Source organism: Trichosurus vulpecula, chromosome 2 (genome assembly GCF_011100635.1).
Source record: "Trichosurus vulpecula isolate mTriVul1 chromosome 2, mTriVul1.pri, whole genome shotgun sequence".
NCBI lineage: Eukaryota > Metazoa > Chordata > Mammalia > Diprotodontia > Phalangeridae > Trichosurus > Trichosurus vulpecula.
This window is the reverse complement of record NC_050574.1, coordinates 170,907,281-170,932,855: the sequence shown is the minus strand read 5'-3', so window position 1 is coordinate 170,932,855 and position 25,575 is coordinate 170,907,281. Positions and strand designations below refer to the sequence as shown.

Below are 25,575 nucleotides of genomic sequence, written 5' to 3'. Positions count from 1 at the left end.
ATACTCGACTGTCACTGAAATACCCACATCTTCTGGTACATAAGAAGGAGGACACTTTACTCCTGGGATATAGCACAAACCTTGTTTTGGTTCACCTAGATTTTTCTGAGAATGCTTATTTATATTAGGAAGGTTGTTGTTTCAGTGCTCATAGAAACTAGTTTATTAGAACAATTTCCTACATATCTCCTCCTTTTCATGGCCAAACTTGCAGAAAGAGCTGTCTGCATCCATTGCCTCTACTTCCTCTGCTAAGTCTTATTCACTTCTAGTCATTTACAGTCTATTTTTTTTTTTTACTTAATCTCACTTTTGAAACCACCCTTTCCAAAGTTACCAGTGATCTCTTTAATTGCCAAATTTGATGATTATTTCTCCACCCAGCATCTTTCTTGACATCTCTGTAGCATTTGAAACTGTCGAGTACACTCTCCTCTTAGATGCTTTATGTTCTTTGTGTTTTTCTGACACAGCTCTTTCCTAGTTTTCCTTTAATCTGTCTGACTTTTAATCTCTCCCCTTTAATTGTCCTTCTCAGTCTCCCTTGTTGCTATGTCATCTATATCATGCCCCCGAACTTTGAGTGTATTCTCAAGGCCATAGCCTAGGACTTCTTTTATTTTCTGCATTTGCTGTTTTTAAAAAAATTTATAGCTTTCTTTTTAAAAATTTTGAGTTCCAAATTCTCTCCCTCTTTCTAGTACCACTCCTGAACATTGAAAAGGCAAGCAATATGATATCAGTTATACAGTATATTTACTCTTGATGACTTCTTTAGCTCCTATGGGTTTAATTATTGTCTCTATTCAGAATATTCTCAAATCAATCTTACATTCTCTCTAGAGCTCCAGTCATGGATCTCCAACTGCCTGTTAGATTATTTGAGACTGGATGTCATGTAGGCTTCTGAAATTCACTATGTCCAAAACTGAACTTATTCTCTTTTCCTCTGAAACCATTCTACTTCTCAGCCCCCTTTTTTGTTTTTTTTAAATTAAATATTTCTGTTTTTTCTAATTACATGTAAAAACATGTTTAAACATTTATTTTTTAAAATTTTAGTTCCAAATTCTCTCTCTTTCCCTTCCCTCTTCTTCCCCTGAGAACGTAGGCAGTTTGATATAGGTTATTCATATGTACTCATGCAAAACATTTCTATGTTAATCATGTTGTGAAAGAAGACACAAACCAAAAGGAAAAAAAATACAAAAAAAAAAAGAAAGTGTATTCAGATTCTGTCAGTTCTTTCTCTGGAGGTAGAGAGCATTTTTCATCATAAGTCCTTCGAAATTGTCTTGGATCTTTGTATTGCTTAGAATAGCTAAATCCTTCACACAGTTGATCATCATACAGTATTTGCTGTTATAGTGTACAATGTCCTCCTGGTTCTGCTCACCTCATTTTGCGTCAGTTCATTCAAGTCTTTCCGGGGACTTCCTCTTTTCTGTTGAGGCATTAGCTTCCTCCCTTATTTAGGTTTGCAACCTCAAAATCATTTTTGTCCCTCCACTACTTATTCCCTATATCCAGTCAGTTGCCAAGTCTTGTCACGTACACCCACACAACATCTCTCCCATATGTTCTCTTTTCTTTACTAATACAGCCAATACCTTAGTTCTGGTCCTCATTACCTGTTACCTAGAGTATTGCAGTAACCTTCTAAATGGTCTCATTACTTCAAGTCTCTACCTTCTTCAATCCAACCTATACACAACTGCCAAAGTTTTTTTTTTTTTCTAAAATATCTATCTGATCATGTCACTTCCCTACTCAGTAAACTCCCAATAGCTTCTCGTTACTTATAGAATCAAATAAAAGCTTCTCTGTTTGGCTTTTAAAGTCTTTCACACCCTGACCCTTACCTACCTTTCCAGATTTATAATACATTATTCCCTTCATGTACACTATGATTTAGTCATACTGTCCTTCTCTCTTTTTTCTTACATGACACTCCCTCTTCTCTCTCTTTGCCTTTGTATGTATGAGCTGTTTCCTACCGATGGAATGCTCTTTCTCCTTACCTCTGTCTCATAGAACACCTGGTTTTCTTCAGAAATACCTTCTACATGAAACTTTTCTTAATTCCCTCCCAGCTGCTAGTGAAGTCACCCACAAAATCTTTACCTTGTGTTTATTTTGTACATGCATATATATGGACATCTATGTTCTATACACACACATATACAAACATATATTCAGTTATAAGTATGTATATATGTGTATATTGGGAAGTCTATATATGTGAGTGTGTGTGTGTATATGTAATATAGACTGTAACTTTTTGAGGATAAGAACGCTTTTTTTGTATCTCTGGTACCTAACATACCCTGGCACATAGTAGGTACTTCATAAATGCTTATTGATTGAATAATTGATTAAGTTTCAACTTGTTCCAAATAGTCTTTATTTCTGTGCCTTGAATTTGTGTGGAATACATGATCAAGAACTTTCTACCTTAGCATTTTTCCAGTTCTGTTTCACTTTAGTTGCTATCACTCAGTTTGAATTGAGGCGTAGTTTTGGATTGGTCTAGAGTCATGTCCTTCAGATCTGGAAGGGGCTTTTAGAGTCTGACTAGTAAATTAATCCTCATTCTTATGCATATATCATTGAAACAGCATTCTTGACAAGTGATCATCTAACTTTTGCTTGAATGCCCTTCAGGAACAAGGAACTCATTCATCTCATTCAGCGAACCCACTCTTTTATTGGACAGGTCTAATTGTTAGAAATCATTTCCTTATTTTGAACCAAAATCAGCATCTCTGGACCTTCTACACATTGATTCTATTTCTTCCCTTTGGACCTATGCAGAATAAACTTAATCTTTCCCCCACGTAACAGCTCTTTGGAAATTTGAAGAAAATTCTGTCTAGCACGTAGCAAGTGCATAATACATGCTTGTTGATTGGTTGTTTCCCCCAAGTCTTCTTTTTCCAAGCTAAACACTCACACTTTCTTCAGCTAGTCTTTCTTTATATGACATAGCTTTAAGTCCCCTCATCATCCTGGTTATCCTCCTTTTAACATTTTCTAGCTAACAATGGCCCTCATTAAATAGGATATCCAGGAGTGACCACAATTCTATACTTGAAGTAGTCTGATTGGAACAGAGTAAAATGTGACTAAGTTTTTTTTATATTAATTTTTTTTGGTAGTTTGAAGGTTTCTTTAACACAAATTAAAAACGTGTAAAGCTTTTTACTAATTTTCTTCACTCCTCAGTCTATCATTTGGATTGGTGGTCTTGATGGTTAGTCGACCTGCTCTCTCGACAATGACTTTGTGATTCTTACAGGAAACATTGTGAGCAATCTTAGCCAAGTGAGATTTGTTGCACATCCCGAGTGCTTCTAGCTATTTGACATTGTGCACCAAACGCTTCCTGAATCTCTTGAGCAGTATGCGCTTTGTCTTCTTATTGCTTCCATAACCAATATTGGGTGTCGAGATCTGGCTCTTGAATCGTCCTTGCATTCTCTTGTCAGTGCCTCTTGGTTTATGCCAGTTTCTCTTGATTTTGACGTATCTGTCCAACTGGTGTCTTGGTCTTCTCGAGAATTTCAGGTTTTATGAGTGGTCGTTAACTTTATTATCATTAACATTAACTTCTATATAGCTACATCTTCCCCACCTACACTTGTATAATTGATTTCTTGTCAGTGTCGTTGTTTTTGTTCAGTCATTTTCAGTTGTGTCTAACTCTTCGTGACCCTGTTTGGGTTTTTTTTGGCAAAGATACTGGAGTGGTTTGCCATTTTCTTCTCCAGCTTATTTTATAGATGAGGAAACTGAGGCAAACAGGGTTAAGTGACATGTTGAGTTGATAAGTCACACAGTTAGTAAGTGTCTGAGGCTGGATTTGAACCCAGGTATTCCTGAGTTCATGCCCTGCACTCTTATCTACTGCACCATCTTTTAAATTACTTGTTTAATTTTGTCCTATTAAATTTTGATCTTGATTCTGTCATCCACTGGATTATTTATACTTTTTTGCTTTATAGTGACATGTTTGTCAATTTGGCGCATGCGCGCGTGCACACACACACACACACACACACACACTCTTCATCCAGTTTGATGATCTTGACACCTCATCTCCTGTTTCCATGTCTTATCACTAGCTATCTCCTGTGCCTGGAATACCCTATCCTTTTGCCTCTTAGTTTCTCTAGTTTCCTTTAAGACTCATCCCAAATCCCACCTTCTGCAGGACAGTGTAGGGCTGAGAATGGATCTCTTTGGTTTGCCACTAGAGGTTTCCCTCCAACTTGACACTGTTCCATGCATTATTATTCTTTGGATCCTGTTTAACTAGTTCTGACTACATCCAAGTGTATTATCATCTGGCCCAATATTCTCCTGTAAGAACAACAAGAGAGAAGTGGTCAAATTCCTTTCCTGAATTCAGATATTGTGTCAACAACATTCCACTGATTTACCATTTTGATAAACCTGCCAAAAAAGGAAGTGAAATTAGTCTAGCATGATTTGCTCTAAACAAACTCATACTGACTTCTAGTGGTCAAAAATTCTCTGCTTGTTTTATAAAGTGTTCACCAAACATTAGTTAACAACTCTTCTAGAACTTAATTGGGGATGGATGGTAAGATTACTGGTCTATTGTTTTCAGAATCTACCTTCTTCCCATTTTTAAAAAATTTATTTTTTTTAAAATTTACAACACTCAGTTCCACAAGTTTTTGAGTTCCAAATTTTCTCCCCCTCTCTTTTCTCTCCTCTTCCCCCCAGATGGCATGTAATCTGATATAGGTTCTATATATAGTTTCGAATTAAACTTATTTACACAATCGTTAAGTTGTAAAGAAGAATTATAACCAGTGTAATGAATCATGAGAAAGAAGAAACAAAACCAAAAAAGAAGAAAAAAAAAGAGAGCAAATAGTTTGCCTCAATCTGCATTCAGACTCCATACTTCTTTCTCTGGATATGGATAGCTTTTCCATCATGAGTCTTTTGGAACTGTCTTTGAACACCTTTGATGAGAAGAGCCAAGTTAGTCATCACAGATACCGTGTGTCTGTAATCGTGTATAATGTTTTCCTCCTTTTGCTCCCCTCACTCAGCATCAGATCAAGTAAATCTTTCCGGGTTATTATGAAGTCTATCTGCTTCTCATTTCTTATAGCACAATAATATTCCATTACATTCATATACCACAACTTGTTTAACCATTCTCTAATTGATGGGCATCCCCTTGATTTCCAATTCTTTGCCCCCACAAAAAGGGCTGCTATAAATATTTTTGTACATATGGGTCCCTTTCCCATATGTGATCTTTTTGGGATACAGCCCTAAAAGTGGTATTGCTGGGTCAAAGGGTATGCACATTTTTATAGCCCTTTGGGCATAGTTCCAAATTGCTCTCCAGAATGGCTGGATCAGTTTAGAACTCCACCAACAATGTAACAGTGTTCCAATTTTCCTACATCCTCTCCAGCATTTATGACTTTCCTATTTTGTCATGTTAGCCAATCTGACAGGAGAGATGTGGTACCTAAGAACTGTTTTGATTTGCATTTCTCTAATCAATAATGATTTAGAGCATTTTTTCACATGCCTATAGATATATTTAATTTCTTCCTTTGAAAACTTCCTGTTCATATCCTTTGACCATTTCTCAATTGGGAAATGACTTGTATTCTTATAAATTTGGCTCAGTTCCCTGTATATTTTAGAGATGAGGCCTTTATCAGTGATACTGGTTGTAAAAATTCTTTCCCAATTTCCTGCTTCCCTCCTAATCTTTGTTGCATTGGCTTTGTTTGTTCAAAAACTTTTCAATTTAACATAATCAAAATTCTCCAATTTGCTTTTTGTTTGGTCATAAATTCTCCATGAATCTGACAAGTTGCTCTCCCAAATTGCTTATAGTATTAGCCTTTATACCTAAATTTGGAACCCACTTTGACTTTATTTTGTTGTACAGTGTAAGATATTGATGTGTGCCCAGTTTCTGCCATACTGTTCTCCAATTTTTCCAATTTTCCCAGCAGTTTTTGTGAAATAGTGAATTCTTCACTCAGAAGCTGGACTCTTTGGGTTTATCAAAGAGTAGATTGCTGTAGTCATTGACTACTGTGTCTTGTGTGCCTAACCTATTCCACTGGTCCACCACTCTATTTCTTAGTCAGTACCAAGTAGTTTTGATGACTGCCACTTTATAATACAGTTTAGTATCTGGTATGGCTAGGCCACCTTCCCTAGCATTTCTTTTCATTAATTCCCTTTATGTTCTAGACATTTTGTTCTTCCAGATGAATTTTGTTATTATTTTATTCAGCTGTATAAAACAATTTTTTGGTTGTACCTTCTTCCCATTTTTGAAGGTTGGTAAAACATGTGCTATTCCTTTCCTGTTCTCTACAACTCAAAGAACGTTCCCATTTGTAAATTCTTTCAGGTCCATGGGATGTTATTTTTTTTGGGTCAAGTAGCTTAATAAGCTCATTTAAAGCATTGCATTTGCATAGAAACCTCCCTGATCTATATATCTAGCCTTAATCTTTGCCCTCAATCCCTGTTTTGCATCTCCTCCTGCTTGCTAGATTCTTCTTCCTGGATGATCCACTCATCCCTTAAACTTTTCTTTAGAGTGCTGTGATCTCATTGGTATGATCCCTCTTTCCAAGAGGGCAGATCGTAACACATCCATGCCTATTCATCCTACATAATTCTTGTACACACTCTCCCATAAATCCTCTACCACTGGGTTGAGGTTTGCCTAGCCTGTTGGGAGTCTTTTTGTAGGTCTCTTAACATTGCATGGATATGGGTGCAGCATGTGGCATAGATCAACTATACTTCTTGCTATGTGAATATGTCTGTTTTTTCCTGGTCATACAACACTCTGATGACATAGTATTACAGAGGCCGAGCTGTGTACACAAAGCACTGTAGCTTGATCACATCCACCTCACCAATGCTCTCTAGGTGGTTGTCGGCTGTAATTCCTTTGAGACTGGAGGATTCCATGACTCAGAGCCGTGAAGCATCATCTCAAACTAAACATTTTTGAAAACTGAATTGTTGCTTGTACATATTTCTCCTTCTTTTGATTGCTTCACCATTCTCCTAGCCCTGATTGTAAATCTCAGAGACTGAGTCTTTCCTCTTTCTTGCTCCCAATATAAAATCAGCTTGCAAGTCCTGTTTACTCTGCTTCCATAATAATTTAATTCTTAACCTGTTTTTCAGACCTCCTGCCACAATTCTGTTAAATTTGTATTTCTTATTTTCTAGCAAAATGAGGCTACTAACTGTTCTGCTGTTCCCCAAACATGCCATATTCTGCCTCAGTGGGTTTGCTTCATGCTGTTTTGGTAATTAAGGTGGGACTTTTTTTACTGTTTTAGAATGGTACATTAATTAAGTGTCTTTGATTGACCCTTACTAGGTTCAAGGCCCGAGGCCCACACCCTTTTGCTCACTAGGTACTAAGCTCCAGGCACACACCCTTTTGCTAACTAGGTGTAAATCCTTCAAGCCCTGCACAGAGTATAAAAACTCAAAGGTTAGCATTTTGTCTGGGGCTCTCAGTCATTGGAAGAGTGGTGTGGGATTCTGAGCAGCTCCTTTAAGAGACTCCCAGCTTGCGAACCCAGATGTTGATGCTTTCCTGGTAACTATGAATTGTGATTTGGTCTGTTTATATTGTGTATGTTTGTAATTTGTTTGTATTTGCTCTGAAGTTCAGGTTGCTGGCTTTTCTTCCTGAGCTATGTGAGTCATATATGTATGTGTGATTAAAGTGGGATTGTTAACCCCTTAATGTTGCTTTCTGTAGTAAAGCAGATTAAAGAACCTGTGCTGGCAGCTCTTTTTGCTGGTCTTGTTGGGTCTTACACCCCACAACAGCTGCTAGCCAGATTGTTGTTACACATGCAGTGTATTCTTATTTGGCATTTATTCCTTTATCATCTCCGTCTTTCTTTTTTGAGGGGGAAGGGTGAGGGGAGGCAGTCCAGATTAAGTAGCTTGCCCAGGGTCACACAGCTAGTAAGTGTCTGAGACTGGATTTGAATTCAGGTCTTCTTGACTCCAGGGATGGTGCTCTATCCATCTGTCTTTTAGAATCCTTCTTTTCCCAAAAGGCCCAGCTCAGGCACCACCTCCTACAGATGATCTTTTCTCATCCTGTTCACACTAATGCAATTATAGTCATTTGTAGTATTGGAGTAAATATTTAGGGATGTTCACCAACATACACACCCAAGTTTGGTATACTACTGAATGCTAGACCTGTACTTTTGTCTTGCTTGAAATTTTCCTGATAATCATGATTATATTTCCTTCTGGCATCAAATCATCAATCTGAAATTTTAGGAAGGAAAATATACTATGAGACTTTTCCTTCCTTTGTTTTTTTTTTTTTTAATTTTGGTCTAGACCTGTGACTTTATTGGCTCGGTGGAATTTCCAGGTTGGAAATTCTCTCCGTGATGCAGATCAGTGACTCTGCTGTAGCTTGTATTGTTAGGGAGCTATCTGAAGCACTTAGAAGTTAAAGTGACTTGCCTATAATCTGACAATTAGTATATGTTAAAGGTAGGATTTGAACCTAGGTCCTCCTGACTCCAAAGGTAGCCCACTTTGCACTATGTAGTACTACCCCTCTGGCCTTAATAGCTAAATATTGGCATACTTAGTCGTTTTAACAGTGAAATATTTGACTTTGGGCCCAGGTCTCAGTATGCCCTATGGATAAGAAAGCTATTTTTCTAAGACTTTTAAGGAAGTGAGATGAAGAATAATTATTGTTAAACTCTTGTGTTTTCTGTAACAACTAACATTGAGTCTTGTAAACTTTTCTGAGTCATTTGTAACCAGGTTGTCAGAAAAAAATTTTTTTTTTTAGAACCTTCCATCCCTTTTATCCTAATTACTTTCTTAGAGTCTTAGGCTATGTGGTCATGTCTGTCTTTTCTCTGAACTTTTTGAAACCCAGTTTTCTAAAATCTAGTGTATCCGTTAGTGGACCATCTTCCTTTATAACTGTTAGAAAGTTTGCATGGTCACTTTTCCCCTCTTGTTTCTGCTTGATATTCCTCTCCCCATTTCCATTTTTTAAAATCTAAATTAAGTATGATGTAGGTATGTTCTTTTGCTTCATAAAGATGAAATTTATAGGTAAGGCAAGAACTTTTCAGATATTCTGCTGTTGTGGGATGGGGGAGCTCAGGTCCAGGAACCCCAAGACTGGAGTTACCAGATGGGGTCATTGAGAAGGAGTGTCCCTCAAAGATCTGAGTACTGGAGAGAGTCGGGGCCATCTGGAATGAATTCACAATCTCAAACATTATTCAAGTCAAGGTGGCAAAGATTTATTATGCTTTACAGTGGGGAAGAGTTCTTAGGGAACCTCCAACCTTACATGGCTACAGGGAAAGTTTAAATATGAGATTTGGGGGTAAAACCTGTCAATTAGGTGTTTTGGGGTGGGATTAGGGAGTGGTTAAGGGGTGGTCAGTTCTTAAAGAAACATGCACTTTTTGTATCTACTGCACAGGTATCTTACACAGAGTTCACTGGGAAATAGCCCAAGGTGGGGATACCTGGGAGTGTAGTTTTGACTGGCAATATCCAGGTGGCCTCCATCAAATGTCTTGTTAGACAAGATGAATGTAAGGGAGTGTACATTTGACTATGTCTAGGATACATATCAGGAAGGTCAGTAAGTAGTAAATTTGGTTAAGTCCCAGTGCACAGCCAATTAGCAATACACAAGGAGTCCAAACTAATAAATTCTATAGGTTCAGCTGGCCAAGTATCAGGAGGAGAGATAAGTGTTCTGCTAAGGCATGCTACCCTTGAACTGGAGAGAAACTGCTAGGGCCAATGCTTTGAAGCTAGGGAGAGATGTGATTTTAGAACTGGGGTCCAGGCACAGGCACCCAAGCAGAGGCTAAGGAGAAATGTGATGTTAGAATTAGGGTCCAAGCACAAGCACCCCATCACTGCTTTTAGTGAGAAAGTCTTATCTGGGGGAGATTTTTGGCAGAAGGTGAGGTCAAATGTAACATCCTCTCCTGCATATCACGTAGTCCACATTTAAGTGCTGGTTCACCTAATCCATATGCTCATTGAGAATGTGATTTAGAATAAAATCTCAGCATAGACCTCAGAGGCCATCGAATCCTCTATACAACATGCCCCATAAGTCCTACAGCCCTACCTTGAAGAACTTTAGTGAATGACATGCACTTACTCCCAAGGCAGCACATTCCATTTATTGGTAGATCTAATCATTAAGAACTTTTCCCTTGTGAGAAATGTGCTCACTCTAAACAAACAAACAAAAAATCGTTGTGGAGCCAGGAAAATTCTCATTTTATTTTAGCCAATTATTCTCTTACCAAGAATTCGACCTGGTCATGAGTGAATTTAGGAGAAAAAATTTATTTCATGTCATTTCTGATGGGTGACTTGGCCTCTAAGCCAGGCACAAGCACATGTTAAGCTAGTTACAAAAGTCCTTTTATAATTCATCCAGATGCAAATTTCCACTTGGACCCACATTGGTCAGCATTCGATGGTTCACTAAACCCATTTCCACATTTCAATTCCCCCCCATTCTCATCATCATACACTTCATTCTTTATAAAAGAAAATGCCAAGCCAAAATATTTTTAGTCTCTTCCCCATTTGTCTGCATCAGATAGCATGAGAAAGGTTTCTCCTCAATTGCTCAGAATTTTGACAAAAATGGTGAGTTTGAAGATTCAAACCAAGGATATCAATAATAAAAGTCCCATTATCTAATATTGCACCTGGTTTAATGGGCCTCATCCTTTGTGAATGAGACCTGGCCTGGCAGTTCTTTTGAGATACAGGAAAAGGCCTTCTTCAAACAAAGAAAAGTAGTAGATATGCTGATTTTCAGGCAACCAACATCCCCTACTGCTGCTCCTCCTACCTCTGACCTTCGTCTCTGACCTTAGCCACCAGTATGATTTCAAATCATGTTTTCAGATAATTTCTGTGGAAACAAAATTCAATCATATCTTACAACCTGACATTAGTTTTAAATCTGCCCTTTATAACCTTCTACGTCCCACTGAGATTTCCCCCAATATGTACTCTATAAACCAATGACATCGATCTTGTTGATTTTCCTCAAAGGAGGCATTCTGAATATCTCCTGATTCTGGGAATTTTTTCTCCCTATCCTTAATGCCTGGAATTTTCTCCCTTCTCATCTCTACCTCCTGGCTTTCCTGGCTTCCTTCAGGTCCCAGCTGAAATACCACTTTCTATAGGAAGGCTTTCCCAATTCCTCTTAATTCTAGTGCCCTCTTTTTTTTTTTTTTTGGAAGGGAAGGTAGGGCAATTGGGGTTAAGTGACTTGCCCAAAGTCACACAACTAATACATGTATCAAGTGTCTGAGGCCAGAGTCGACCTCAGGTCCTCCTGACTCCAGGGCTGGTGCTCTAATCACTGCACCACCCAGCTGCCCCTAGTGCCCTCTTTTGATCTCCGGTTTATCCTGTATATATCTTATTTGTGTATAATTGTTTTCATGTGGCCTCTTTCATTAGAGCTCTTTGAGAGTAAGGATTGTTTTGTCCCTTTGTTTGTATTCTCCATGCTTAAACCAGTGCCAGGCACATAGTAGGTATTTAATAAATGTTTATTGACTCTCTGACAAAGAGATGAGAGACATTTAAAAATATTTTGGTAAACGTTTATCTGAAAAAATTTAATTATGAGCTTAATAATCATCACCTAATAATGTTCAAACATTTGCTGAACACCTACCATGTACAACTGTAGACAGTACATTGTTGGTCTGGTTATAATGTGTACAAATATGTTGAAGGAGCTCTGTCAAGTGCTGGGGAAACTGACACAAAAAAACAAAGCAAACTCTTCCCTTCAGGTGCTTACATTCTAATGAGAGGAGTGGGTCAGAAAATGTTCCAGATAAGTAGCGACAGAATAATTTGAGGAGAGAGAGGGCACTAACAGCTTGGTAGATCAAGAAAGGCTTCCCAGAGTAGCTGGGACCTGAGCTGCTTCTTGAAGGAAGCTGGGGATTCTAAGACATGAAAGTGAGGACGGAAGGCCCTCCCAGCATGAAGGACGGCTTCAGCAAAGACCCCTTGGAGGCAGGCCTTAGGGTATCCTCTTAGGAGAACTTTGAACAGGATATTTATGTGGGATGTTGAATACATGAAGCAAACTCATTTGCAGTAAGCTAAGTAAGGTAGGCTGGAATTAGCTTGTGAAGGGCTTTAAATGCCAAATGGCTTATATTTTGATTCTAGAGGCAAAGTGGAACCACTAGAACTTTTTTTAACTGGGGAATAGTGTTGTCAGACTTATGCTTTATGAATATCAACTTGTTGGCAAGGTTGACTATAGTTTGGAGAAGGGGATTGACTTGAGTAAAGAAGACCAATTAGAAAGCTGTTGGAATATTCTAGACAAAAGGGATAAATAAGGGCCTCAATTGGGGTGGTAACTTTATGAATGGAGAGAAGGGGATGCATGGGAGAATTATTTTAGGTAGAATTGATAACACTTGTAAACTAATTGTGCAAGGTCGGGGAGAAGGTAAAGTAGATATAAAGCTGAATTTGAAAACTTGGTGTAAGAAGGGATATTATGGTATCTTGTTTTGCTCCCGCAGAAGTTATTGGGAGATAATCAATAGCTGTGGAGAAGCTCACTTATCTTATTTTACTAAGACAGTGTCCATCCTGGTGCCAGAGCGGGACTAGAAAGGTTGGGATGGGACAACTGGTTCAAACCTGAGGGGTCATGCTGGTCACAAATATTCTCACTACCATGCGTATGTAATCTGCATAAAGAGGAAATGTAGGGTAATGAAGAATGTAACCCTGAGGTGTTTGGAACAGCCCTAACCCTGATGGGAAGGGTAGAACTGTTTAACCTTACTCCTGCTTCTGTATCAGTGTGGGTGTTTCTAGTGAGCAGCACACCTGCTTCCTCGGAGAAGTGCAATAAACACCTTCCTCTGCCCACTCTATTTCTGAATTTTTTCCGTGAGAATGGGCATATCATGTGGATCTCCCTAAGGGCTTGCAACCAGGAAAGCATTGAGCTGTGGCAGCATGCCCCGGCTTACTTCCTGACCCTGCCCGGGGAGTCCTGTGAGCCCTACAACCGTGTTTCTCACACTGGTCACCAAAAGGATGGCCATGCCCTGTGGTGAGAAATAGAGACATGGGGAAGAGGGAAGGGAATGCTCAGGGTTATTCTATTCTAAGTAGTTTGTTCAGAGGAGCCAGTCTGACGGAACTAGATGTCTGAGGAATCAGGTTTGGATACCTGTCTTTCCTAGTGTTAAACCTGAAAATTTGGTTGAAGGAAACAACAGAGCTAGGTGATAGAAAAATCCATGTTGTTTATTATTTTCCCTTAAAGCATAGCTAAGCTAGCTTACTTGTACGTACAAGGAGTCAGAGCATAAACTCTAGCTGTCTGAACAAAGCAATGAGAAAACTTATATACCTTATTTTAGCAGACCTAGCAAACCTGTATTACCTCACGTTTATGGCCCCCATGTATGTTTAACCATGATACAAGAAGAGGATTTTATTTGTAAAGAATGTTGACAAAGGTCAGTTAATATCAAGCGAGGTAGTCTCTCTTGGGGTTAGGGTCTCATCCTTTAATGGCTAACAGGGGTAAGAATGTCCTTAGGTCAGTCTAATCTGGCCTTGTTGACAGTGGTAAGGGTATTTCCTGAGCAAACTTTTAGAGAGAACAAAGAAGCCCAGATCCTGGATCTTCACCCAGCTACTCATTAATTCAGGCTCTGGGTCTAGTTGAAATTAAAAATGATATAAAATAGTATAATATTTTTCACACTAGCGTATTATAAAATACTTCTGAGGAACACTATTCTTCCTCTAAAGTATTGTATAGTAATATGATGACATGGAAAATTAAGGGAAAATGACATGCTGATTAAGATATTCAGTGGTCTTCTCAATTTAAATAATGGCTTATAGTCCTATATGAATCCAGGCCTTTTTTTTTTAGCAGCAATCATTTTTGAAAGGTTTGCAAGTGATACTAGCTCTAAATATCTGTGTTGGTATGGGCAAGGATTGCTTTTTTTCCTGGTACATTTCATGTAGATTGAAAGCATTAAAATAATTAATTCAGTTAGTCTTTTTGCTAACTAGATCCTCCAAAACTGATTAAAATGAATTTCCATCAGGAATAATCATTTTTAATCTTCTTTAGGTCCACATCCTAAAACTACAGGGTAGATTTTAGAGCTATGTGCAATTACTGTAGTCAAACCAGAAGCAACCTTAGGCATCATTAGTCCTGGCTCTCTTAAATGAAATGAATTACTCTGAACTTCCAAATTGTTTTGTTTTCTTGAAAGTTTGTTTGAAGGAGATTCTGGAGGTTAGAGAGATTAGAAGATTTGAAATCTGAATTCTGTATAGTGAATTAGTAAATGAAAAGATGTACTGCGAATATAATTAAGGAAGGAAATATGTGTCTTTCACTTCTTTTCTTCCAAGCTCCAGGGACTTTTCTTGTGCTGAGTGTTGTGTTTTGTTGGGGAGTTGGGAATTTAGTTGTTTCTCTCTTTGTAGAGGTTGAATGTTTGGGGTGGGGAGGTGGGAGATTTGAGACAATTGCCACTTAATGGTTGAACTCATTAAATCTGAAGAGCTCAGTTCTTCTGTCTGTAATGCAAATAGCACACAATGAAGCTCTTGCTCCAAAAAGAGTGTTTTATGGATTTGGACCTGAGGTAAGCCTTTATTGCAACCAGATTAACCTGGTGTAGTTTCTATGTTTAAAAATTATATGTTCTTTCTTATTATGAGCTTAACAAACATCAACAAACATGAACATTTCCATATAAAAAGAACAGGAAAGAAGACTGTATGTGAAAATGTGAATCTCTTGTACAGCATTAAAAATATATATATTAAATTTAAAATGATAATTCCAATACTGTTTTGCTAATTTGTGTCTCCTTCTGAATTTCCTTTTGTTCTCTTCTGCATATTTAAAAATATTTCATTTATGTTTTTTTGGGGGGGAGGGGTCATTTGGTCTATTACAAAATACAAGCCTGCCCTTGTAAGAAGTAAGCAGAGTTGCACAAAACAAATGTACACATTAAACATATCTGAAAATATCTCATTCTGAACCTAAAATTCATCATAACCCAGTGAGAGCCATGCTCCATCATTCTTTTAGAGTTACGATTGGTCATTGTGTCAATCAAAGCTCTTAAGTCTTTCAAAGTTGTTTTCCTTTGATATCGTTGTGATTGTATAAATCCTCTTGTTTCTGCTATACCTGCATTAATTCATGCATATCTTCCCGGGTTTGTGTACATCTTTTTTTTTTTTAGTTATTTCTTATGACACAATAATATTTCATTCCATCCATATGTGGAAATTTGTTCAGCCTTTTCCCAACTGATGGATGTTTGCTTTTTTCCTAGTTCTTTGATAGAACAAAAAAAATTACTATAAATGTTTTTGTACCTATGGGTCCTTTATCTATATCTTTGATCTCTTTAGGCTCTATACCTAGTAATGTTATCACATGAGGCAAAGGCATGCACAGATTAGTGACTTTTTGGGTATAACTCCAAATTGCTTTCTAGATTGATTAAACCAGTTAACAGCTCCACCAGCAGTCCATTAGTATATTTCTCCTCCCAAAGCTCCTCCAACAATTGTCATCTTTCTTTTTTGCTGTCTCATCATCTGTGTTTTCACTAGGATGTGGAAATGACTTTATTTTATTTTTTGTTCTTATTGAAAACTAATTCTTAATCTCAAAAGTTATATCCCGCATGTGTAAATGTGCCTCTTTGTAAAAAGCTCCCTTGATAGAGTCCGTCCAAATGTGGGGAACCATTTAAACTCTTCATACCATCAGTGCATTAACTCTCGTAATCTCCATAGTCGCTATTTATGCAGATGACTTAAATCTCTCTCTCTTGTCTTGACTTTTCAAATGAATTCTAGGTCCTAAGACCTGCAGTAATTTCACTTTGTTCAGCCAACATCACCAGTTCAATATTGAAAAAAACTGTCTTCTTTTGCATCAAACCAGCCTTATTCCCTTCACCCCTGCCCCCCTTTAACAATTATATTTCTAAAAATAGTACTTGACTTTGAAGTCAGGTGACTTGGGTTCAAGTCCCAGGTCTGCCACTTATTGCAGTATGACCTTGGGCTAATGTCTTAATCCCTTTCTGAGCCACTGTTTTCTCATTTAAAATATATGTATGTATGTATGTATACATATATATATATGTGTGTGTGTGTGTGTGTGTGTGTGTGTGTATATATATATATATATATATATACACACACACACACATATCCCCAATTACATGTAAAAACAATTTTAACATCTTTTTTTTTTTTTTTAAATTTTGAGTTCCAAATTCTCTTTCTTCCTCCTTCACTCATTGAGGTAGTAAGCAATCTGATATAGGTTATACATGTGCAGTCATGCAAAATATATTTCCATATTTGTCATGTTGTAAAAGAAGACACCGACCAAAAGGAAAAAAAAACCCACAAAAAATAATGAATGTGAAAAGCAGTATAGTTTGATCTGCATTCAGACTCCATCAGTTCTTTCTCTGGAGATGGATAGTATTTTTCATCAGGAGTCCTTTGGGATTGTCTTAGATCATTGTATTGCTGATGTGAGAAATGGTGAGAGGAGTTTTGTTTCCACAGGATAGTGACAACAGATTGCAAGTCAGGTGACTGGTTCTAATCAGAGCTGTGATCTAGCAGAGACCAAGCTTCTGATAGGTTGAAAGGTTAGAAGCTTGTATTCGTGCTTAACCAGCCGTTTTGAGGAGGGTGTGATGTAGGCAGTCAGGGGTTGCATCTGGTCAATGAAGAGCCAGGTGGGAGATTTTGAATTGGGAGTCAATAAAAGGACTGGTGTTTATCTGAGTCCTTATTCTCTCCTGTATTCCATTCTCTCCTGTACATTTATTCAGGATGAATAAATGTAAAATGTAATTAAAACCTTCCTGGCTTTCCAATGAGTATTGTTTATTCCTAGACAGAGTAAGCGTATTTATAACAGCTGTGAATAGCTAAGTCATTCACAGTTGATCATTGTATAGTATTGCTGTTACTGTGTACAATATTCTTCTGGTTCTGCTCACTTCACTTTGCACCAGTTCATGTAGGTCTTTCCAGGTTTTTCTGAAATCATCCTGCTTGGGAAATGACGTTAATTGTACAGAGCTTTCTTTGTAATGGTATTTAGTATAATGGAATTTTACCCATAAACACTAATGCATAAATTCAATTAGACATTCTTGAGGTGCTTATGGAGCTCCAATAATTCTCCATCCTCTTTATATCTCAAATTTCAGTAGCAATCTACTTGTTTTTATTTTGTCTAGACTTTAGGGTTCCATGCTAAGGAAAGTTTATATTCTAGTTCTTGGTGAGTGTAGTAGGACTAATGGCTCAAATCTTTTTTTATAGTTTATATAGTATAGTGCTTTATAGATTTGCTTTTCTCACAGTGGCCCTATTAGCTATGTAGTATATTATTATATCCATTTGACAGAAGGGGAAATGGAGGTTCAGAAGTTGGGACTTGCCCAAGGCAACATGACTAGATTAAATATCCCGTCTTAGGGAAGCTAGGTGGTACAGTGCCAGTGCAGAGTGCCGGGGGAACACCTGAATTCAAATCTGGCCTCAAACACTTACTAGATGTGTGACCCTGGGCGAGTCATTTAGTCCTGTTTGCCTCAGTTACCTCATCTGTAAGATCATCTGGAGAAGGAAATGGCAAACCACGCCAGTAACTTTGCCAAGAAAACTCCACGTGGGGCCACAAGGAGTCGTAGACTGAAACGACTGAACAACAACAACAAGAGAAGTTAAACTATAGATTTTGCAGTGGATAGAGTTTTGAGTTGGGAAGACCTGAGTTCAAATCCTTTCTCAGACATTTTTTAGCAGTGTAACCTTGGGCAAGTCACAGCCTCTTTCAGCTCCAGTTTCCTCATCTGTAAAAGGGAAATAATAATAGTATCTATCCCCGGGTTGTTGTGAAGATTCAGTGAGACCAAATAAGTAAAAGGATTTGCAAATCTTAAAGCATGATAAAAATGCTAGCTCCAGGTCTAGTATTCTTTCCACTGAATTGCACTTTTTTCTGCAAGATAATATCACCAACTATCCGGGCAGCATCTTCATTACCACGTACTTTATTGGTCAGGAAATTAGTGTGTCCTGTTTTTACTCAGAAGGACAGTACTTTGTATGTTGAGTATATATTCTTCTTGAATGAGCTGGATAGACTAGAGAGAGAAAGTTGGAGACATCGTTCAACAAAGCCAGGTAAAAGGTTTACTCTTTTAAGTTAGCAGTAGATCTCTGTTTTTGATTTTTTTTTCTCCCTTAATGATAGGAAAATAGTTTTGAAGCCTTGTTTCATTATGTGCATTTCCTAATCCTTAGGGAAGGAATCTGTATCCTCCAGACAGATGTAGGAGCACAGTCTCTCTTTTGTTCTTTGAGATGGGCAAGTCCAATTCCCTATATACACTGAAAAGAGAATGTGTTGCCTTGATAATTGGCCTCCGTAGGACTCATGAAATGCTCTGTTTACGTTTGCTGTTGTCCAATATAGTTTCACATTATGCCTTTCAGAGAAATTGTCTTCTCACACTTTGCGTAGTTTCAAAAGACAATGGTAGAAAATAGGCATTAAAAAGAAAAAAATAAACCCAATATGCTGTTTGTTGTAGCAGCTGAAATTTTTTTGGCCGTGTTTGCATGCTAAAAGGCATGTTTTCTATCAGGTTTATACATGCACTAACTACCACTGTCATGATTGTCTGTCAACAGACTGAACAGGCTCTGTCTCCATAAACAATACATAGGCTCATTGTTCTAATTTTTAGGGAAATTATTTAGGTCGCCAATTCAGCAGTCTCCCCTATAATAGTACGAAATGTCTCTGTTCTGCCTAGGAATGATTCACTCTTTTTGTGGTTTCCTCATCAACAGCTTGCATTCTCCAGGCATCTGTTCCAGCCCTGCTTCAGCAGAAGTCTCTCAAGGTGCTGCTGACTGATCCAGTCTTTTCCTTAGCCGTAGCCTTTACAGAAAGCTCCAGCAGATTGACAATAGCTGCCTGTTAGCACTTCTTTTAGCATCAGCTTTCTCAGCAGTGGCCCGTAGCCAACAGCAACCCTGTCTAACCAGTGTCCCTTCAGCAGCATCTGCTGGGAAAAATATATCAGCTCCAACAGTTTCAAAATAATAACATGTAAAATTAACACAGAATTGCTTTATACAGTCTTTCCCAGTTGGGCTTTGCAATAAGATGAAGAATTGATGAGGTATAACTGTATACATGCACTTCAACTTTATGCTGTCCTTAGTGATTAATTTGAGCACATATTGAACAATCCAGTCTAAGTGGTTCAGAATCCTGAGTGGGTTAGCTGAGTCCTGAGTGAGTAGATGCATTGGGAAGCTGTGGTTTCAAGACACGGAAGTCCTAATGCAGATAATCATAATAAATGACATTTATATAAGCCTTTCAAGTTTGCAAAGCACTTTATGGACATGATATCATTTCATTCTCACTCCCGAGAGGTATGTACTTTGGGTATTCTTATTGTCCCTATTTGACATGTGATGAAACTGAGACAAGGGGAAGTCCTGGGGCACACAGAGAGCAAGTGTCAGAGGTGGGATTGAGTCCAAGCCGAGTACACTTTGTCTCCTTTCGTTGAGATAAATGGGTGAAGTCATTCCCATGGCCATAAACTCTCTGTGGCTTTTTCTCATTGAGTACTCACCTTCCATGACCATTTCCAATCAATAAATATTTATTAAGCATCTACCATGCTTCAGGTGTGCTGAAAAGTGCTGGAGATACAAAAAGAGGCAAAAGATAGTCTCTGCCCTCCAGGAGCTTACAGTCTCTTTTTAGTGATGTTGAGGGTAGGTCAGTTTCCCAGGATTGTGATCCCCGCCTAGATCTTTCTAAAGGGTTCTGAGATACAGAAGAGGAAGATGGTATACTCCAACTACAGGCTTAAATTTGTTGTTTTTCTGTCATTTTAGTCATGTCTGACTCTTTGGGACCCCATTTGGGGTTTTCTTGGTAAAGACACTGGAGTAAGTTTGCCATTTCTTTCTCCAGTTCATTTTACAGATGAGGAAACTGAGGCAAAGAGGGTCAATGACTTGTCCAGGGTCACACAGCTCCCAAGTGTCTGAGACTACATTTGACCTCAGGAAGATGAGCCTTCCTGACTCCAGTCCTGGCATTCTGTTCACTGTGCCACCTAGCGGCCCCACAGGGTTAAATCAAAATTAAGGGATAGAATGTGATGCGACTGCTTTGGTTGACTGGAGACAGAATATTTTCCGCTTTTGTCATTTTTGACAGTGGTGCTGAAACTGAGGAGCAGACTTCTCTGGGTCAGTTCTCATGAGTGCACAGGGAAGTTATCAAGTACTACTCTTCTTTTTAAAAGTTTCTGAAGTTCTGAGATTTCGATGTGAAATGCAAAGGGGTACTTTGTTGTTTCAGTGAACAGGCTCATCGTGGGCCTGAAGAAACTGATGCTGTTCCCCAAAGTTGCCAATATGAACTCAATTACAGGTGTTTCTTGAGCATTTACTCTTTACTCAGTGATGTGCTTGGTTTTGTTGGTAGGAAGGAGGGAGGGCCTACGGAAGTATTAAAACATAATTCTTGTTGGCAGGAAGCTTATAATGGAGTTGAGGAGAAAAGCTTAAACCCAACAGTGAGCCATATAAGACAATGTATAATTTGAGTGCCAGACCGTGTGGCTTTGAATAGTTCAAAGGGAAAAAGGATCCAGACTGCTCTGAAAGGCAGTACCTCTTCTGTACCTGAGCTATCTGCCATCATTCTTCAGAACTCCAAGGTTCTCTTATTTTAGTTAGCAGAATCTTCATGGATTAGATAGTAATTGCGGTTGTTTATGGTTCAGTCGTTTCAGTCGTGTCTGACTCTTTGTGACCCTATTTTGGAGTTTTCTTGGCAAAGATACTGGAGTGGTTTGCCATTTACTTCTCCAGCCCATATTATAGACAAGGAAACTAAGGCAAACTGGGTTAAGTGACTTGCCCAGGGTCACACAGCTAGTCAGTGTCTGAGGCCAGGTTTGAACTCAGGAAGATGAGTCTTTCTGACTGTAGGCCTAGTCCTTTCCTCTATTTACTGTATCACTGAGCTGCACTGATGGAAATCGAGTAAGGCCTTAATAGTTTAGTGTCACTTAACCTCTAAGGGCTGTAGGTGACTAATACTGTAAGTGTTAGAACAGTTGTAATCTGTGATGGTAGAGGGAGTTCCTTCACAGTCAGCTGCTTGCACCAGTGAAATCACAGGTCTGGACAAAAAGAGAAAGTAAAGGAAGGTTCAGAAATATGGTCTAGAAGAACACCCGCTAGTTCTGGAGTCAAAGGACCTAGGTTTGAATCCTGTCCCTGCCACTTACCTGTGTGACCTTGGGCAAGTCATTAGCTCCTCATGGTCTCCATTTCCTCAACTGTAAAATGAGTAGTTGGTTTAGATGGCCTCTAAGGTTACTTCCAACTATAAATGGGGATTTATAAAGTGGGAATGAGTATGGTGTGCTCGTTAGTGTGTCCACAAAGAATTTACCAAATGCTTCCTGATAGAATCAGGAAGACCTGAGTTCAGATCCAGCCTTGGATACTTACTAGCTATTTGACCTCTGGGCTAGTCACTTAGTCACTCCCTTAGTTTCCTCATCTGTTTAACAGGGTTGAGACAATGTTTGTAAAGTGCTTTGCAGACCTTTAAGTGTTATATAAATTGCCTTTCTTGCTGTTGTTGTTTGTTGTTGTTATTGTTATGTGCCAGGCACTGTTCGAGCTCTGGGGATACCGAGGCAAAGATGAAAGAGCCCATGCCCCTTGAGGGCTTAGATTCTTTGGGGAGAAACAACACGTGCATATATTTGTGCAATTTGTACACTCGGAACAATGACCGGATTGGTATGACTACGGCGGAAGATGCCTGTCATAGAGAAGGAGGAGTAGTAGATATAAAACTGAATGGGAGCGTCCAGGGCAATACAGAACCCTATGATACCTATTTAGAAATTAAGATGCTTTGTTTTAGGTAATATTTGTTTCATCTTAGTGTGTCTATACAGGTAAACCAGTATGTGTATATGTATATGTATATACACACACGTACACATATATGTTGGCGATAATGCCAGACACAAACTTGGTCCTATCTACCAGTTGCCCTGAAATCATTGGCATCTTTCCTTTTTGAACCAAATCCCCAAATCATTTACATTTGAAAAGAAAAAGGACCAAATGACTTATTCTGTCTTAGCAGCCAGGAATTTAGAGACTTGATTTTATTAGAGGGATGTTTTGAGGTCTGGCCCCCTGTGGGCAAGAAAGTAGTTTTTGTTGGGTCTTGAAACAAATTAGACTGAAGGAGAAACACCATGAAAGTCTTATATTATGTGTAATCACCAGCTATATGGATGAGCCCTCTCATTTTTCTTTAAACTTTCTTCAGGCCTCATTGCCGGTCCATAATCAGGTGTTACCTCCTATGGAGGGTGTGGATGGGTCCGATCCTTTAGCACCTCTGCAGAACCCCATGGGTAGATTGGAGGCAAAAGAAGAAGAAGATGAAGATGAGGATGAGGATGAAGAGGAGGAAGAGGGTGAAGACACAGACATGGATGACTGGGAGCCAGATCCGCCTCGGCCCTTTGACCCTCATGATTTATGTAAGTGAAAGAACTCCAGCCCTTCAAGAGAGTGCGCTCCCCTTTCTTGCTTTAGTGTCTCAGAAGCGTTGAGGACATTTTTGTTTTCCCACATTTGCTTTGCTGCTTTTATCCTGTTCTACTTTATTGCTATTCAGAGGGCTACTCCAAAGTACAAGTGCATTACATTTTTCTGTTTACAGATGTTTATTGTACCTTTATGCCATTTGATTCTATGCTTCTGTTCTTTGTTTTGGAAACAGGAACATTCAGGGCTTTGAAGTGGCTCCGTATTTATCCATTGAGTATGGCAGGGAACTTTCATTTTGGTGCCTCTTTTGCATGTGGCCAATGTCCATTTCCCTTGTCCCAAAATACTTGCCCTTGGGAAACTTCATTGCTTGGTTTTACATGGATCTGAAAGGTTTTCAAAACATTCCCTTTATCCAATTTTAAGGTAGAAGAAGAGATGCTTTATTTTAAGACAAATATGTGTGTGTGTGTATATATATACACACACTTATAAATTGTGGATTATTTCAGATAATATAAATAGAAAATGCCTTCTAAGCTATCCAGATGACTATTTAGAAACTGTTGAGTAAAATGAGATTAAATTACTTAGCTCTGTTGGTTAGAACATAGGCCTCATGATGGTATCTAGATGCCAGTGATATTCTCTATATATTCTAATAGTATTTTACTTTGTTTTATGGCCAAATACTGTATCTAACTCTGGCCAATTATCTCATACGTGTATGCCATTGGTCATGAAGGAAGAGCTAGAGAGAGAATATGAATGAATCAATGCTATCGTTTTTATTGATGCTTTTTGTCTTTACATCACAGTCATTTGCCACCTCCCCCCTCCTGATCGAAACTTCCCTTATGACAAAGAAAAACAATTAAACAAAAGAATCTTATATGGAAACCTTCTCTGACATTGTATACATATTCTATCCTAGTAGTCTCCCACCTCTCTGCTGTGAGGGAGGAGGTACGTTGTATTATCTCTTTTCAAGAACCTTCATTTCATTTGTTTTTTCCATTTCTCTGAATTCAGTTCATTACGTATCCACTGTCATTATCATGTACTAAGCACAGTACAATACAGTAGTTTCCTATTCCACAGTATGTTGCCTATTATCATTAGATGGTATTCACTGAATTCTCATATTGTTCAGTAACTTTTTCTGTTTTCAGTTGTTCATGTCACAGACAATGGTGCTTCTCCTTCAGCTTCCCTTGATGAAATTGAATAAATAATCTCATTAGATTGTGTGACCCAAATGAATCCATCTTTTTGCTCTCCAGACATAGTTTTAATTGATTTGTGTTTTTAGTGATCATCAGCATAATTGCTGTGCAGCCCAGAGACATGACAGCAATATGAAATTGTGGTGTTATTTGGCTTTCATTTTATTTTATGCAGGCATAAACAAGTCCTGCCTGAGTCTAAAGAAAAACAGCAATTTTATTGTTTTTTGCTATAGAAGTTGTCTAATCTGCTACAAGCACTGAAAAGTGAAGTCGGGCAAGCTGATTAACTTAAGTATCTTGGCACAATGGACTGAATTTGGGAGGTCTTCAGGCCAGAATTTTGTATCTCAGGGAGCTTGTGAGCTCTTTTGTCTAGTGATGTTTCCATTGCATGTGCTTAGGAATTTTTACCTGTTCCTCAAGTTTTTCTGTCTTTTTCAGGGTGTGAAGAGTGCAATAATGCACATTCTTCAGTTTGCCCGAAGCATGGGCCCTTACATCCCATCCCCAATCGGCCAGTCCTTACCAGAGCAAGAGCCAGTCTGCCTCTGGTACTCTACATAGACCGATTCCTAGGAGGAGTGTTTTCTAAAAGACGCATTCCCAAACGTACCCAGTTTGGTCCTGTGGAGGGGCCCCTTGTCACACAATCAGAACTGAAAGACTGTTATATTCATCTAAAGGTAGAGTGCTTTGTTAATGTATTTCCTTCCACCTTCTAGGTTAAAGCGATTGGAAAGAGGCACCAATTATTCTATTGTCTTGCTTACATAGTATTTGTTTTCCAGTATTTTTTTGCCTGTCTCTAATGATTTTGTATTTAAATGGAAATATTTTTTCTTCTTCAGAAAGAATATTTAGATTGTATTATTGTCTCTGAAATGTTATAGTGATGTGATCCTTAAAATAATTTTTATTTCTGTTTCCATGAACTTTAACACAATACAAATTATGAATTGTTATTTAAACACTGAGATAGACTTTTCTGCACAAAGTGCTTGGGAAGAACATTTTACAACTTGTAATGCTGGATAGGCGTTGTTTTGAAGGGTTCCTAAGCACCTGCTTTAGGAGGGTTGTTTTTTTTTTATAGATCTAGATTCTTCTAGTTTTTATAGTTTGTTATAGTTGACAATTCTGATGTCCGTACAGGGTTTTTGTTTTGCTTTTTTGTTCAGACTTATGATTTCATTGGTGTGAGGAACTCCCACTGTGGAATCTCCTTCCACCAGAGAGCAATTTTTATGTAATTTAGTCCTAGAGAGTTACCTGGGGGCATTCTGAGGTTAAGTGATTTAGCCATGGTTCCATCAACAACAGTAACTATGTCAGAGACAGAATTGAACCCAGGCCTTACTGGTTCCAGGGCTTACCCTATATCTATTATGCTACACACAGACTCTCCCCTTACTTGATGAGGAAGTACATTTATATCTGGTCTGTTCATTATATTTGAACCTCAATTTCTGTCTATTATAACAATAACATCTAGCATTTATATAGCACTTTAATGTTTGCAAAGTACTTTGCATGTTAT

At 38.4% G+C, this 25,575-nt stretch overlaps 1 protein-coding gene across 2 annotated transcripts in view; it reads left to right on the top strand.

Moving 5' to 3' along the window:
* PRDM10 (PR/SET domain 10) overlaps window positions 1-25,575 on the top strand; it is a 159,288-nt gene that overhangs the window by 65,174 nt on the left and 68,539 nt on the right. For both annotated transcript variants that reach the window (XM_036745030.1, XM_036745029.1), the window contains exons 5-6: window positions 22,583-22,799; window positions 24,480-24,721. In XM_036745030.1, the coding sequence (XP_036600925.1) occupies window positions 22,583-22,799; window positions 24,480-24,721 (459 nt within the window). The remainder of the gene's footprint in view (window positions 1-22,582; window positions 22,800-24,479; window positions 24,722-25,575) is intronic.